The 16,677-nt window shown below is 40.3% G+C and overlaps 1 protein-coding gene across 2 annotated transcripts in view; it reads left to right on the forward strand.

Annotated features, from left to right (window-relative positions):
- Positions 1-16,677, forward strand: part of fbxo8 (F-box protein 8) — a 59,478-nt gene that overhangs the window by 25,646 nt on the left and 17,155 nt on the right. For both annotated transcript variants that reach the window (XM_043704544.2, XM_043704535.2), the window contains exons 2-4: positions 7,027-7,334; positions 11,052-11,178; positions 14,142-14,260. In XM_043704544.2, the coding sequence (XP_043560479.1) occupies positions 7,027-7,334; positions 11,052-11,178; positions 14,142-14,260 (554 nt within the window). The remainder of the gene's footprint in view (positions 1-7,026; positions 7,335-11,051; positions 11,179-14,141; positions 14,261-16,677) is intronic.

The following is a 16,677-nucleotide window of genomic DNA, read 5'->3' on the forward strand; positions in this document are numbered from 1 at the left end:
TTTCCTGTTCCAGTGCTTGAAAGACCTCCTCATTAAGTGGCAGTTGTGATACTGAGCATGAATATAAATTCCAGCATGACAGTTTATAGTTGAGTTCACTAACTCCGCTAACACCAGGAAAATGCCATTAAAAGCTTACTAGCTTGTCATATAAACTCAACTCTGTTTCTTTCCAGCATGGGGGCCTGCTATTCCTTTATGCTTTTGCCCACACATGCCTTTAGCTTCAAAATATGATATTGACTTTTCTGAAACTAGTAAAACATTCTGTTGAAAAAGAAAATTCAAGGAAGCTGCTAATATCAGCTCTCACAGCTAGGCAATGTCAAGAAATGTAGCTTTTGCAGAATTGTTCACAAGAACCAATTTAGAAGAAGAATGGTCACATGGACAAGATATTAGGGCACTGCCCCCATATGAGTAATATCCCAAAAATTAAAGGGTGTCACGGGGCTGAGTTGAGTATGGTTGCCATTACGAAAGAGATAGTGCTAGAAAAGTTAAAAAGTCTTAAAATTGATAAATCTCCTGGCCCCAATGGGATACACCCTAGAGTTCTGAGAGAGGTGGCTGAGGAAATTGGTTGAGATCTTTCAAGAGTCACTGGAGTCAGGAAAGGTCCCGGATGATTGGAAGATGGCTGTTGTAACCCCCTTGTTCAAGAAAGGATCAAGGCAAAAGATGGAAAATTATAGGCCAATCAGCTTAACCTCGGTTGTTGGTAAAATTCTAGAATCCATCATTTAAGGATGAGGTTTCTAAATTCTTAGAAGAGCAGAGTCTGATTAGAACAAGTCAACATGGATTTAGTAAAGGGAGGTCATGCCTGACAAACCTGTTGGAATTTTTTGAAGAGGTAACAAGTAGGTTAGACCAGGGAGACCCAGTGGATGTGGTCTATCTAGACTTTCAAAAGGCCTTTGATAAGGTGCCACACGGGAGGCTGCTGAGCAAGGTGAGGGCCCATGGTGTTCGAGGTGAGCTGCTGGGATGGATTGAGGATTGGCTGTCTAACAGAAGGCAGAGAGTTGGGATAAAAGGTTCTTTTTCAGAATGGCAGCCGGTGACGAGCGGTGTCCCGCAGGGTTCGGTGCTGGGGCCACAGCTGTTCGCATTATATATTAATGATTTGGATGAGGGAACCGGGGGCATTCTAGCGAAGTTTGCCGATGATACGAAGTTAGGTGGACAGGCAGGTAGTACTGAGGAAGTGGGGAGGCTACAGAAGGATCTAGACAGGTTGGGAAAGTGGTCCAGGAAATGGCTGATGGAATTTAACGTGAGCAAGTGCGAGGTCTTGCACTTTGGCAAAAAGAATAAAAGCATAGACTACTTTCTAAATGGTGAGAAAATTAATAAAGCCAAAGCACAAAGGGATCTGGGAGTGCTAGTCGAGGATTCTCTAAAGGTAAACATGCAGGTTGAGTCCGTGATTAAGAAAGCGAATGCAATGTTGTCTCTTATCTCAAGAGGGTTGGAATATAAAAGCAGAGATGTACTACTAAGACTTTGTAAAGCTCTGGTTAGGCCCCATTTGGAGTACTGTGTCCAGTTTTGGTCCCCACACCTCAGGAAGGACATACTGGCACTGGAACGTGTCCAGCGGAGATTCACACGGATGATCCCTGGAATGACAGGTCTAACATATGAGGAACGGTTGAGGATACTGGGATTGTATTCGTTGGAGTTTAGAAGATTAAGGGGAGACTTAATAGAGACATACAAAATAATACATGGCTTGGAAAAGGTGGATGCTAGGAAATTGTTTCAGTTAGACGAGGAGACTAGGACCCGTGGACACAGCCTTAGAATTAGAGGGGGTCATTTCAGAACAGAAATGCGGAGACATTTCTTCAGCCAGAGAGTGGTGGGCCTGTGGAATTCATTGCCACGGAGTGCAGTGGAAGCCGGGACGCTAAATGTCTTCAAGGCCGAGATTGATAGATTCTTGTTGTCTAGAGGAATTAAGGGCTACGGGGAGAACGCTGGTAAGTGGAGCTGAAATGCGCATCAGCCATGATTGAATGGCGGAGTGGACTCGATGGGCCGAATGGCCTTACTTCCACTCCTATGTCTTATGGTCTTATGGTCTTATAGGTCTAACTCTACCCAAAAAGAGGAATCAGCGGAGAAAAATAAAAAATCAGGGCAAAGCAACAAGATCCAAGGCAATATATGGTCTTGGAACTGAATTTGTAACATTTTATGAGTGAAATTGCGTTAAAGTTTGCATGAATTGTTTGAGTTTATAACAACTTCAAGTAAGAATGATTTTCAGCAAAAAGTTACTCTAGACATTCATGTGCAGCAATTGTGGCAAATTGACCTTTTTCTTTTCCCGTACAGTGGTGTTATCATAATCCTTTGTACCAACCCAGAACTACACTTCTATTCTGTTTCCATCAAGAAAACAGTAATCTGTTTCAGGTGGTGCCCTGAAGAGATAGAGTCATACTACACACTCAATTCAACATGTCCATTCCATGCACTGTAGTGCGCAGACTTCCCTCTCTGTGCATGCTCTCCATTTAGTTTCCTACATGTTTCTTGTCTTCTTTCATGTCTTCCACCACATGTATGTTAATCCAAGTTCTTACTGAATAAAGATGGCAAGATCTGCCTCCTCCCAACACCCCAGCATTTGCACCTTTTACTAGCATGTTAGTGATGTTAACTCTTCTAATTTCCGTTACAATCAAAAACATTAGATATTGTAGTTACAATAAAGTTTGCAAGCTCTGACTCATCTTCCTTTTTAACTATTCATTAGTCTTCTCTTTCAGGATGTATAGTCTTATACTTTTTTTATGGCTTCTAGCCCACCACTGTCATGAACCTGTGTGGTTGCAAATGTATCATTATGCTTGACTTGCCTTTTAAATAGAAATAGACATCAAACCTTTGTCACTAGGATTGCATGCAGAATGTGTTGCCATTACCAATGTAAACACCCATTATTCCCTATTTATTAGCATGTTCAAAGTGGACTTTAATTGTGACAGATTCTGTATTGCTGTTAATACAGCAATATGTCACAGAATTCTAGAATTTTGACTAAAATCACGCCATTGTAATCTACTAAAACAGTGCTTCCCAAACCTTTTCCCATAATACCCCACTTGAAGGCTTGAACATTATCGCTGCCCCTTAGTTTTCACAAAGGGGTTGTGGGGGGAGTGAATGTCTGAGAGTTGGGAGGAAATGGTGATGGTGCTCTGAAAACGATTGCTACTTCAAATCACAACAGCAAAATGTCAGCGCTTAATTCCACTTGAGATTCTAGGCCTCACTTTGGAAAGCCTTGCACTAGAATTCACAGGAGAAAGTGAGGACTGCAGATGCTGGAGATCAGAGCTGAAAATGTGTTGCTGGAAAAGTGCAGCAGGTCAGGCAGCATCCAAGGAACAGGAGAATTGAAGTTTCGGGCATAAGCGGGATTCTCCTGTTCCTTGGATGCTGCCTGACCTGCTGCGCTTTTCCAGCAACACACTAGAATTCACAGTAAACCCATGTAGAATATTGGTTAGACAAGACCTAAGTCTACTGTAGGAGCAAGTTACTGTAGATGCTGGAATCTACTGAAAACAACAAATGTTGGATTCAAAAAACATTAGCTTGCTCTCTTTCCATGGATGCTGTCTGACACACTTGTGATCTCCAGCATTTGCTGTTTTCACTAAGACTAACATGATCAGTTCGGGACCTTCATGTTACAAAAAGGCATTGTAAACACTAGAGAAGTAGCAAAAAATATTTGCCAAAAAGGTACCAGAACTAAGAAGTTATAACAATCAGAAAAGACTGAACTCAAAAAGAGAGTTTTGTGAAAGGATTTGTAGGGTAGATGCAGAGATGATGTTTAGAAGGTGTCTAAAACGAGGTATTATGTATACAATGGTTTCAATTTAAAAAAAAAAGTTCCTTTATGCGGAGTGTGCTGAGAACATTGAACTTGCTATACTGTGGAATGGGTGATGTGAGCATATTACAGGGTAGACATAATTATTGTAGAGATGAATACTGGGGTGGGTATCAAGAATGATGCTGGGCCTTATATAATTGCAGCTTTGAGGAAGAATTGGATAGGCTAAGGTTACAACAGAAGGGACTGAGGGGTGACTTAATTAAGGTTTACAAATTAACAAGGGGCTCGTAATGAGTCAACAGACAATATCTATTTCCTCTAATAGAGAGGTTAATTAACAAGAGGCACAGACGATTAGTGGGCCATGAAAAAACATTTTTTTTCATCCAGAGAATGCTGGGTAACTGGAATTCACTGCCCAGTTTGGTGTTGAGGTGGAAATCCTCACTCATGTAAAAGGAATATGCACAACTATGGACACATCCTGGAACGTGCAATTGGAATGGCTTATTCTGCCAATCAGATTTGGCCTCATTGCTGAATTGCTATGTTCTATGCTCTAACTTTTCTATGTATGATTTATAATTTATAGATGTGTTTGAGAAGGTCCATTAGTACATGAAGGAGAAAGGAATAGAAGAATATGTTGGTATTTTGCAATTCAGTAATTTGAAATGAGCCTCATATGAAACATTAACACTGGCTTGAGCCAAGTGACCTATTTTTGTTTAGTAAGTAATCCTCACATTTACTGATCAAGATAAGAAGTCCTAATAAATAAAGGGCCCACTTGCCTTCCTCAAAATTTTTCTGAGTAATCCTCTAATAGAGGTTTCATCATGTCTGACCCTGCGGGACTTCTCCGAGGGAGCAATACAAGAGAATACAAACAGTAAGCACACATCCCTTTTATGGCAAAGGCTGCTGTATTTTGAGTGTAAAGTTGTATTGTGATTAGATTAGATTACTTAGTGTGGAAACAGGCCCTTCGGCCCAACAAGTCCACACCGACCCTCCAAAGAGCAATCCACCCAGACCCATTCCCCTACATCTAACACTACAGGCAATTTAGCATGGCCAATTCACCTAACCTGCACATTTTTGGACTGTGGGATGAAACCGGCGCACCCGGAGGAAACCCACGCAGACACGAGGAGAATGTGCAAACTCCACACACAGCTGCCTGAGGCAGGAATTGAACCTGGGTCTCTGGCGCTGTGAGGCAGCAGTGCTAACCACTGTGCCACCATGCCATATTAGGATGAGTGTGTGCATGGATGAATGGGTGAATATATAGTTGTGTAAATTTGTAGGTTGAGTGAAATAAGTGGGTAAAGAGGAAGAGTGATGGGATGGTTTTGGGTGTCCTGGTAAGTAAAATGGTGAGGTTGCGTTAGGTCAGGAGACTGGGGAAGTGTTTTAGATGTTAATGGGGAGTCGGTGAGGTGTCACGTTTGGTCTTGTTACCCAGGAAATTTCGACCAATCTAACATTTCTTGGGTTACAAACCAGGTAAGTAAAATGGGAAATATCTGAGAAGTCCATCTTCTCAGGTACCAGACTGGTTAATGGCCCAGTGACAGTTTAAACATCCCAAGGAATCCGCACATATTGATTGTGTCAGGTCTTGATGTGTATATTGGGGACCTCATCCAGTCTCCGGTTATACACATTTGAAGCTAATAACTGCCAGTTTTCATCCAAAATTCTCTTCATATCCATAAATGCTCATTATACAATTCTAAAATGCATAAAAGAACACACCTTAGGGACTTTAAATATAATTTACTGTAGCTCATCCGGTCAAAGAAATTGCATTTTTGACCATTCATATTTTTACTTTACATTTTTCTGATGGTGCACTGGTCTTTTATTCTTTTTACGCTCTAAGACTGTGTATTTCTCTTTTTTTGTGTACAGTAATAACCATGGTGGGGTTAAACAGTTTAAAGAGTGAATAGCAGAATTTTATTGGTGGTGACAGTGTCTTTTAGATGGAACTATAAAACACTATCTCTCCTTTTGGATGTACATAATGATCTCACGGCAATATCACAACATCTAGCATGGAGATGATCCCTGAACTGAAGTTACGAAAGCGCATCTGATCATTGTCATTTGATTCTCAAGGAGCTTGCTGTATGCAAATTAGTTGCAATGTTGATTGCACTTCACAAAGTACGTGATTGGCTTTGAACTTGGGACATGCTGAGCTAATGGAAAGCAGTATATAATTGCAAGTCTGGGACTCTTGTGACAAAGTGGGAGTATCCCACCTCTCAGCCAGGATGCCCAGTTAGAGAACCACCTGCTCCATAGATGTATAATAACATTTCTGAACAGGTGGTTTACAAAATATCAAAACCGTAAACAAACGCAGGCCATTCGGCCCATCAAATCTGCTCCACCGTTCTCGTGAAATCATGGCTAATGTGATAATCCTTAATTCCATTTAAGAGTCTTGTGTGGCACAGTGATAGTGTCCCTACCTTTGAGCTAGGAGATTCAAGTCCCATCAGTTCCAGAGGCGTGTTGCCACATATCTGGGAAGGTTGGTTTAAATAACTGGAACTGGTTGATTGTTCATAGCTGACCCTATCACTTTCCAAATGTTCCAGGAAACATCACTGGATAACTTGAAAAAGTTAGCATATGTTGATGATTTCTTTTTCTCCCAACCACCAATTCCCCCCAACCAGCACAGCTCATGGAGAATGCAAGTTCAAACCAAGAATTTGGTTTTCTGTGGTTGCAGTAGTGTTCTGTGTGGTTTGTTTATCTATCAGGCTATAAGGGATGCTCTTGTTTTAGTTTATTTACTTTAATCGATAAATTCCAGTCACTGGTGCCAGGGGAAGTTTTTGTTTTTAAGTGAAATGTACAATGGAACACAACATCTGATCATAATATGAATTCCTTAATAAATTTGTGATGATTTTCAAAGTGAAAACATATGTTGTAAACAAATGACAGCCAGCCCCTCATCTGATAATTATCAAGCTTATGCTGTGCTCCAGAACAAACAGTATGTAACAGTTTTACCTCCAATTAAATTACTTGAATACTACGCTTTCTCCCCCAACCTGTGGTGCAACTGAGGCAGTTTCTTGTCTGTCGACCACTATTTGCTTTCATTTGTGCTGTTTGTTTTACATTTACAGATGGGTCAGGGGCTGTGGAGAGTTGTAAGGAATCAGCAGCTGCAACACAGAAGATACAGGGAGGAAGGTTATTATCATGGGGGACATGACCGGAGACTCGCTGCAAGCCGCAAGCAGGCCCAGATTGGTATTGACATCTACCACATTCTGAGAGTTGGCAGATCGAAAGAAGAGCATGGATTTCCAGACCTGGAGCTATTGCCCCCAGAGCTTAGTTTAACCATTCTATCGTACTTGAATGCAACTGATCTTTGTCTAGCGTCATGTGTCTGGCAAGATTTGGCTAATGATGATGTCCTTTGGCAAGGGTAAGCACCATTTTTATTGTTACTCATCCGTAGCTCTAGCCATATGAAAATTTAAAGCTTTGTTGCCAAAAAGTGAACACTGTGTGAAGTGCTGTACAGCAGATTAGAGTCTGCTTAATGCTTATAGTCCAAACAAGGTAAAATCTAGAAAATATCTTTGTTAACCAAAAAAAAGGTTTCTTTTTAAGTTCTGAGGCGTCCTTAAAAGTAAGTAACATTGATTGCTGAGTTGTAATTGATGGATCCTAGCTACCATATATACCAAGTCTACACAACAATTTTACAACTCATAAAAATAATTAGACCATCCCAGTCATTTTAGAGGAATTTTAGCTTGAGAATTGTAATCTCATAATGTGCCAATTGCAATGTTATATCTGCCACTTAACTGTATCTCTTGCTATTTCAGATTAATCTTTCTCATATTTAGTGAAACTGTCTTCTGTCAAAAGGGTTAGCAGTATAAACAGGCATATATTATAATTGAATGTAATAGAATGCTACTTTCTCAAACTGTTCCTACAGTTGCCATAGAAATTATTAAAAATAGAAATGATGAAAAGGGTTATTTCCTCAATCCAAAGATTCATTAATTGCAAACAGAAGTGCAACAGATGGTTCATGCCTAATCAGATTTAAGCTCCACAGTGCCGGAAGGTTTGCAGTTGTCCATCTGATATACTCAATTTAATATTTGTGTCAAACAGGTAGTCACAACATCTATAAAGCATTCAGGTTTCTACTATATCTAAATAGGTCTCACTGCCCCTGAAACACTCAGGTATCTACCTTGAGTCTGAACACACAGATTTCTTTGTAGAATGTACTTTTCTGGATATTGAAGAAGGACAGGATTATGCTCTGAGACAAAGACCCCAAAAGGCTCCAGAGATTGAATCTTTGGCCTGAAAGTGGAAAGTAATACAAAGTACCAGAGGGAAGCAATCCTTTTCTTTTTAAAACAACAACACAGCACAACTAATTCTAGAATATTTTAATTCAATATGTAACTTAGACCTTAAAACAATAAGATAGAGGAGCAGAATTTGACCATTCAGCCCATCGTGTCTGCTCCACCATTCAATCAAGGCTGATTATGTTTCTCAACCCTATTCTTCTGCCTTATCCCCGTAACTCTTAATCCCCATACTAATCAGGAACCTACCTATCTCTGTCTTAAATACACTCAATGACTTGGTCTTCTCAGCAGCAATGAGGTCCTCCAAATAACCACGCTCTGCCTGAAGAAAATCCTCTTCCCCACAGTTCTAAACGGTTGTCCCTTCACTTGGAATTTGTACCCCCTGGTTCTACTCTGTCCTTCCATTGGAAACACCTCCATGTCCCCTCTATCCAGGGCTCTCTGTATTCTGTAAATTCCAATGAGATGCCGCCCACCCATACATCTATACTCCATTAAGTGCAGATCCAAAGTCCTCAACTGCTCGTCATATGAAAAACCCTTCATCTCTGGAATCATTCTTATGAGCCACCTCTGGACCCCCTACAACGCAGCACATCGTTCTTTGCTGTCTGTATCCAAATGTACTCTGACCAGAGCCTATACAGCTTCAACAGTACATTTCTGCTCTTGTATTCTAAGGTGAGGAAAAAATAAGAATAACTACTGGAAATAAAGCTACTCAGCAGGAACAATGCCTTGTTAGGCTAGCTTGCTGTTGATACCCAAGCAAACTCTAATAAGTAAGGCTGCTGGTACAATAGAATAACAGACGCTTACTACACAGAAGAAGGCAATTCAAAAGACACTTGATAAGATGCAGATAAAGCTAAACCCAAGTGGCTGAAGAACACATGTCAGGAATGATGATTTCCTGTTGAAGTTAATAGCAGAGCCTGATCTGCACCTTGTAGATCCTCAGCTGCTCTATAGCCGATATTTAGAAGGAGAAACCAGCGGGAGGCAGCAATCGGTAACCTTGGAGGTGTCTCCTGGTGATGGAAACAGGAGAGCCCCCTGATTTGAGCTGAAGTAAGGTGTTAGCATGACTCCTATGAGCAAATCATCAGTCGAGGCTGAGAAGTGTGGTGGGATTCTGGGATGACAAAGGCTTTCTTGGGGGTTGTTGACGACGATTTCTGACCGTCCTGGTTTCAAGAAGTGCTCATGGAGCCACTTCATTTGGAAATTCAGAAGCTCTCACCTTGCGTCCCTGCTACTCTCCCCTGGAGGCTTATGTAACAGTAATGGTAAATATCAAGAATTGGACACCTAATTGTGCTATGATTTGGAGATGCCGGTGTTGGACTGACGTGTACCAAGTTAAAAATCGCACAACACCAGGTTATAGTCCAACAGGTTAATTGGAAGCACACTAGCCTTCGGAGCGACGCTCCTTCATCAGGTGATAGTGGAGGGCTCAAACCTAACACACAGATTTTGCTATAAATTCTGTGTGTTAGGATTGAGCCCTCCACTATCACCTGATAAAGGAGCGTCGCTCCGAAAGCTAGTGTGCTTCCAATTAAACCTGTTGGACTAAAACCTGGTGTTGTATGATTTTTAACTAATTGCGCTATGAAAGCATAGAATCCTTACAATGTGAAAACAGGCCATTCTGCCCACCGGGCCCACACCAATCCTGGAAAGAGTATCCCACCCAGACCCACTGCATTGCTATAACTTTGCATTTCCCATGGCTAATCTACCCAAACTACACATTCCTGGATGCTATTGACAATTTTTAGCATGGCCAGTTCACCTAACCTGCACATCTTTGGACTGTGGGAGGAAACTGGAGTACCCAGAAGAAACCCACGCAGACACAGGAAGAATGGGCAAACTCCCCACAGTTGCCCAAAGTTGGAATCAAACCCAAGTCACTGGCACTGTGAGACTGCAGTGCTAACCACTATTCCAGTAACTAATTATCACTCTAATCTTAACCTCATGCTCTGATATCTGCCATTGGAATAAAAGGCTTTGGATACATGGCGGGTTGGATCATATTGCAGGTATTTCACTTTTTAAATGTTCCTGACATATGCCATGGAGGCAATAATATCAAGGCCATTTGTTTGCATGCTAACCCATTCAAAACCTATCCTCTGTTGCATAATTAAAATTGGACGCAGTCTGTTCTGGCTTCAGTGAAGTGGTCCAAAACTGATCTCATTGTCCTGCTGTTTACCATGCTATTAAATTTTAAAAGTCCATGTTACTGAACATGTGATGTAAAGTTTCACACTTTGAGGATTTTCTTCAATAATTTGAAATGCACAAATTAAAATTCATGAATTGAAAATTAAGCATTTCAAACAATCTATTTGATTTAGACTGCACTTTTGATATTCACAAGTAAGGCAAATAATTTCGTACAAACAGATAAGCTTTGCAGATAATTTAAAGTTTCACTCACATTTTTATTTTGGCACATTACGTTTGTAGTATTCCTAAAATGATACAACCAGAATTGTTATGTTTCCATTTTTAATCCAAAGTTGCTGTAAGCAGAATTCAGTGGTTTGTATGTCAAATATTATGCATTGTGGTTATGAAAAATTTTTCATGAAACCTATGAATATTACATAGATTTCTATCAAATTTTAATGAAGATCCATTAAATTGTTGTTTCTATATATTAGCATTTAATCTGTGCAAATTATGAGAGAACTGTTTCATAAAACAAAATAATAATGATTACTGAAAGTGAAGTGTTGATAGTTTATCAACAGATGGCATGGATTTTGTTTCAGGTTGTGTAAATCCACCTGGGGTCACTGTTCCATTTACTATAGAGACCATCCTTCAAATTTTAGCTACAGGAAACTCTACATGCAACTTGATGAAGGCAGCCTTACGTTCAACGCCAATCCTCATGAGGTAATTTAATGTTGCATGCTTTTGTTGCAAGGTAATGTAAAACTTCAACTGTGTTATTTGTAAAGATATCTATCTTTAGTTGTGGACACGATGAATCATCAGGGCTTCACTGGTTCCCAGCTAATCTGCTATCTAAGCATTAAATAGCTGCACACATGCATTCCCTGTCATCCAAAAAATCTTGCCCAGGATCTGCATATGTTCTGACAAGTGGTCTGTGGACCCTTCTGGTGGTTGGCATCAAAAGGTAGTGAATTGGTAAGTGGAGCCAGGGGATGCATGAATACTCCTCCTTTAATTCATTGCAGTGTGAAATACTGTTGTGCTGCACTCCCACTCAACCCCATCTCGTTCAAGTATTCTGATTGTGCCCCTGAAATGTATTTAAGCTCTTTTAAAAATATATAAATATTCCCCAATTATGCAGTTTAGAGCTTAAAATTCTCATTTCTTCAAATGAGGAATAGAGCAAAATAGTGTTCTTGGGATTTAAAAAGCATTCATTAACACCATATGGAGCTTTCAGATATTCATAATATTTTACCTCAGGAATAGTGAAAAATAGAATTGTTATAACGCATTACATATCTGGATAAATTGAGCTGATTGGCCAAAAGGTAAAAGATGTTGGACTTTTGGTGCGTCCTCTCTGTGCTGTATATGTATTGCTCCCTCTATAGGTGAGAAGCATGCATTTGGTGCCATAACCCTCAGTAAACTTGTGCTCGTGAGGATGCTTGTGGCACAGCAATAGTGTCCCTACCTCTAAATTAGAAGACCCAGGTTCAAGTCTCACCTGCTCCAAGGTGTGTCATAATATCCCTGTACAGGCTAATTTAAAAATACGTAGACTTGTGCAGGTCTCAGTTTGAAATCAGTGTTGACTAAACAATAGCTTGCTTTAGGCCTACAAGCCATAGTCAGCACTTCACTATCAGCTGCAGTTTTGCACCTTATTTCCATCACACTCTCCAATGTGAAGCAAAAGCAGCTCTTTCAGATTAGGCAAAGTACTAAATAAATAAACATCGAGAATGGTGGACACACTCCGGCCGTGTCAGTGGAGAGCAAAACAGTTAATGTATCAAGTCCAGATCACTCCCCTTCAAAACAAAATAAAGAAAATCCTGTTGAGGTCTACCAAGCCCAATAATTTACACCCTTTCTCAAACACTACCTGCAAACCACACCACCTCATGACAAAAGATAAAACATGAGAAAATTGAAACAGTTGGAAGCGCTGCATTTATAGCCAGTTCAACCACTAGTTGGAGCTTCATATGCTCAATCTTTAAATTGGCATTTCAACTCCCATCCTGTAGCTGTTTTGCATCAGTTTTGATCACAACAAAATTGCTGAACTCACCAAAATCATTCTACAGTGATATAATTTGGCTGATCCTTGTATTGACCAGGCATAAAGAAAGGTGGTTTTTTCATCAGGGCGCTTGTGGCACAATAGTAGTGTCCCTACCTCTGGGTCAGGAAGCTCATGATAATCCGAACAGTTGCAATGAGTGACTCAACTATGTGGGAATCAAGCAGAGGGGTGGTGAAGAGACAGGATACTCTCCATTGGTTAGACTCTTTTCAACACAAAGAAAGATGGTTATGTTTGTTGGAGGTCAATTTGTTTCAAAAGCAGGATATAGATCAATTACATTATGATCACTGAATCTCCCACTACGAAATCCTGGAGGTTATCACTGACTAAAAACTGAAATGGAGAAAAATTAATTCAGCAGACAAAGTTATAAAAATTGCCTATTCAACTGTTTCATCAAGAGGAACAGTGAAATAATGGGAAACTCCAGAAATTCTGGAATAGCATAAGTAATAATGTTACTAACTCCATAACTTACTTCGACTTTCTAATCAGGTCTTTTGAAGTTGGAGGTCAGTGCAACATTAGTGGTGCAAATTTCTAATCCACAATTATGAGATACTTTTAGTAAGCCCAACGTCTGTAACTGCATAGGGCGGATAGATTACAAAAGCTATTTATAAAGCTAGCACCATGTCTCCAACAAATTTCCTTGGCTGTGAATTTGGGATTTTCCAGGGCGTCCACATTGCTGTGCAAATTTCCCATCAATGGGAAAAACTTTGAGCTGTGTAAAAGGGTGCAGAAACAGGCTCATTTCACCTTGGTTAATTTCTGTCCAGCTATATCTGGCTCCCACTGCTGCCATAGGAAGTAACTTCTACAGCTAGAAAATGATGCATTGTGCTAATTAATCAGGAAGAATTTAAACTTATCCAATCAGACTGATGAGCCACTTGAATGTGGGTATGCCATTTCCAAAGCGTGGCTGTTGTGACATTGAGGTTTGAGGTTTACTAAAGAGTGTTGAATTAGATTTTCTTCACGTTCCTTATTGCAGTTGTTGATGTAGCAGAGAGCTTTGAACCTAGATTTTCTGGTTTTATTGCTACCACTGCACCAGGTTAAGAGCAGCAAGAAAATTTGTTATTTTGACCAAGTCAGAATTTTATTGTGTGATTTTTATACTAATTTATATTTTGCATTTCTGACTTGGTCTTCCTTGAGAATGATATTTTCATCACTCCCACAGCTTAGAAGCCATCATGGTCCACAGATAATTTGATAAGCTTCTTCATCCACGCATCTGTTTCTGCAGTGTTAAATCTACCAGTAATAATAAATGAACATAGGCTTTTCTTGGGGTTAACTCCAAGGCAACTTGTAAGCTTTCCATAATCTTCTTGATCTGATCATGGAACCTAAAGATGATCAGTATTACAGTTCCAATACATGAGCAAACAGCCATCAGTACATAAACTTGCAGATCCCACCTGTGCACTTTGCTATTTAAATTTGATTTATAGACATTGCTGAAAAATAATATCACTGCTTTTACAGAGTATTTATTGATCATCTTAAGAGAAATATATTTTTATCATGTTTAAATGCATATCACAAAATATCTATTTCCTTATAGGGAATGGACTACATTTTTCGCAAAGGCATACTGGACAATGTTCCGAAGGAAATTGCAAAGTTTATTTTCTACACAAGAACACTAAATTGGAAGAAACTTCGAATTTATTTAGATGACAGGTAACATGATTGTAAATATATCTGATCCCAAACCAGAATTAGGAACAATAACTCATGTTTATACAATGCTTTTTACATAATGAAACTTCTCGAGGAACATTATTAAAGGAAGTATGTCAGTGAGCCACACAAGGAGATCTTAGTTCAGATGATGAAAAGCTTGGTCAAAGAACTAGAATTTAAGGAAGGAAGCAAGCAGATTGAAAGGTATTCCAGAACTAAAATTCTAGGCAGCTGAATACATGACCAACGATTATACTTGGGAATGCATGAGAGGCCACAATTTGAAGAGCATTGGTGGGGCTAGGAGATGTTATGGTGATAGGAAGGGGCAAGACCATTTAGGGATTTGAAAACAAAGCTGACTGCTAAAGTCAAAAGCGAACTGACATATTTAAAGAACATAGGGTGATGGTAAAGTAAGACTGGCTGCAGGTTAAGCCATTGACAACAATGTTTTTGTATGACCTATAATTTGCAACAATTCAATGTAGGAGAATTGCTGGGAGTACATTGGAATTGTGGAGTTTAGAAATGATAATTGCATAATTGATCATTTTAGCAGCTGATGAGCTGAGAAGCAGCAAAATTGGACCATGCACCAGTGGATACAGGTGTAATTAACAATGTAATGAGGAATGGGATTTGCATTTGATCAGGATATATATGTGACTCTTTTACCAAACTGTTCGCTGTTACCTGCTGTCTGAAATGCCCTAGTAAGTCATCCAGTCATAACCAGTACTGCACTGGAGTGGTTCAAGATTGAGGCCCCTCACCACATTCTCAGCAATTTGTGATGAGCAACAAATGGGAATCTTGTAATTTGGGAGTCACGTCCCATAACTAAATCTTTAAAAAGACAAATTGAAGCAGAGCTAATTTTAGAAGATGGAATTATGAGGGAAAAACTGAGAAAGATATGCTGGTCATCCTTCACAGCATTTAAAAGAGCAAGGCGGTGCGATGAATGGCAATGATAGGAAGGGAGAAAAGTCGCAGATACAGTCACTTGGATGCATTAACTCCAGGAAAGGTAAGAGAGGTAGGCAGGCAGTGCAGGAGTTTTCTGTGATTATCCCCATTTCAAACAAGTATGTTGTTTTGGAATATGTAGGGGATGATGGATTCTCAGGGGAATATCACGCGAACAGCCAAGCTTCTCGTATTGAGACTGGCTGTAATGCAATGAGGGGTATGTCAAGTTCCAAGAGATCAATTGCATTAGGGGACTGTCTAGTCCAGATGTTTCTGTGGCCAGCAGTAAAAAAATCAGAATGATGTGTTGCCTCCTTGGTGCAGAATGTTCTCGATGGGGGGGAGGCAGCAGGAGGTCATTGTACATATTGGAACCAATAGTATAGGAAGTGGAAAGGATGAGATTCTGAAGGGAGAATATAGAGAGTTAGGCAGGAATTTAAAAAGGAGGTCCTCGACAGTAGTAATATCTGAATTACTCCTTGTGCTACGGGCTAGTGAGGGTGGGAACAGGAGGATAGAGCAGCTGAATGCATGGTTGAGGAGCTGGTGTATGGGAGAAGGATTCACATTTTTGGATCATTGGAATCTGTTCTGGGGTAGGAGTGACCTTGTATAAGATGGATGGATTGCACCTGAACTGGACATGATTTGGAGATGTCGGTGTTATACAAAGTTAAAAATCACACAACACCAGGTTATAGTCCAACAGGTTTAATTGGAAGCACTAGTTTACGGAGCGCTGCTCCTTCACATCTACCTGATGAAGGGCAGCGCTCAGAAAGCTAGTGCTTCCAACTAAGCCTGTTGGACTATAGCCTGGTGTTGTGTGACTTTTTTAACCTGAATTGGAAGGGGACTAATATACTGGCAGGGAGATTTGCTCGAGCTGCTCTCATGGAATTAGACTAGTAAGGTGGTTGGAGGGGTGGGGGGGTGGGGGGCGCGGTGTGTGGAGCCTGGGGGATAGTGATAATAGAGATCAATCTGAGACTGTACATTTGAGAAAAGAAGCGAGTCAAACAGTCAGGGCAGGCAGGGACAAAGCAGAGAACAAAGTAGGACTGATAAATTGAACTGCATTTATTTCAATGCAAGCGGACTAACAGGGAAGGCAGATGAACTCAGGGCATGATTAGGAATATGGGATTGGAATATCATAGCAATTACAGAAACGTGACTCCGGGATGGACAGGACTGGCAGCTTAATGTTCCAGGATACAAATGCGACCAGAAGGACAGAAAGAGTGGTGGGGGTGCGGGGGCTGGCGTTTTTGCTAAGCGATAGCATTACAGCTGTACTTGGGGAGGATAATCCCAGAAATACATCCAGGGAAAGGTAAATAAAAAACGAGATAACTGCAGATGCTGTAAATCAAGAACAGAAATTGCTGGAAAATCTCAGCAGATCTGGCAGCATCTGTGGAGAGAAATCAGTT

The sequence above is a fragment of the Chiloscyllium plagiosum genome, unplaced genomic scaffold, assembly GCF_037043375.1.
Source record: "Chiloscyllium plagiosum isolate Xiang-an unplaced genomic scaffold, Cpla_swu_hap1 HiC_scaffold_2, whole genome shotgun sequence".
Taxonomy (NCBI): Eukaryota; Metazoa; Chordata; class Chondrichthyes; order Orectolobiformes; family Hemiscylliidae; genus Chiloscyllium; species Chiloscyllium plagiosum.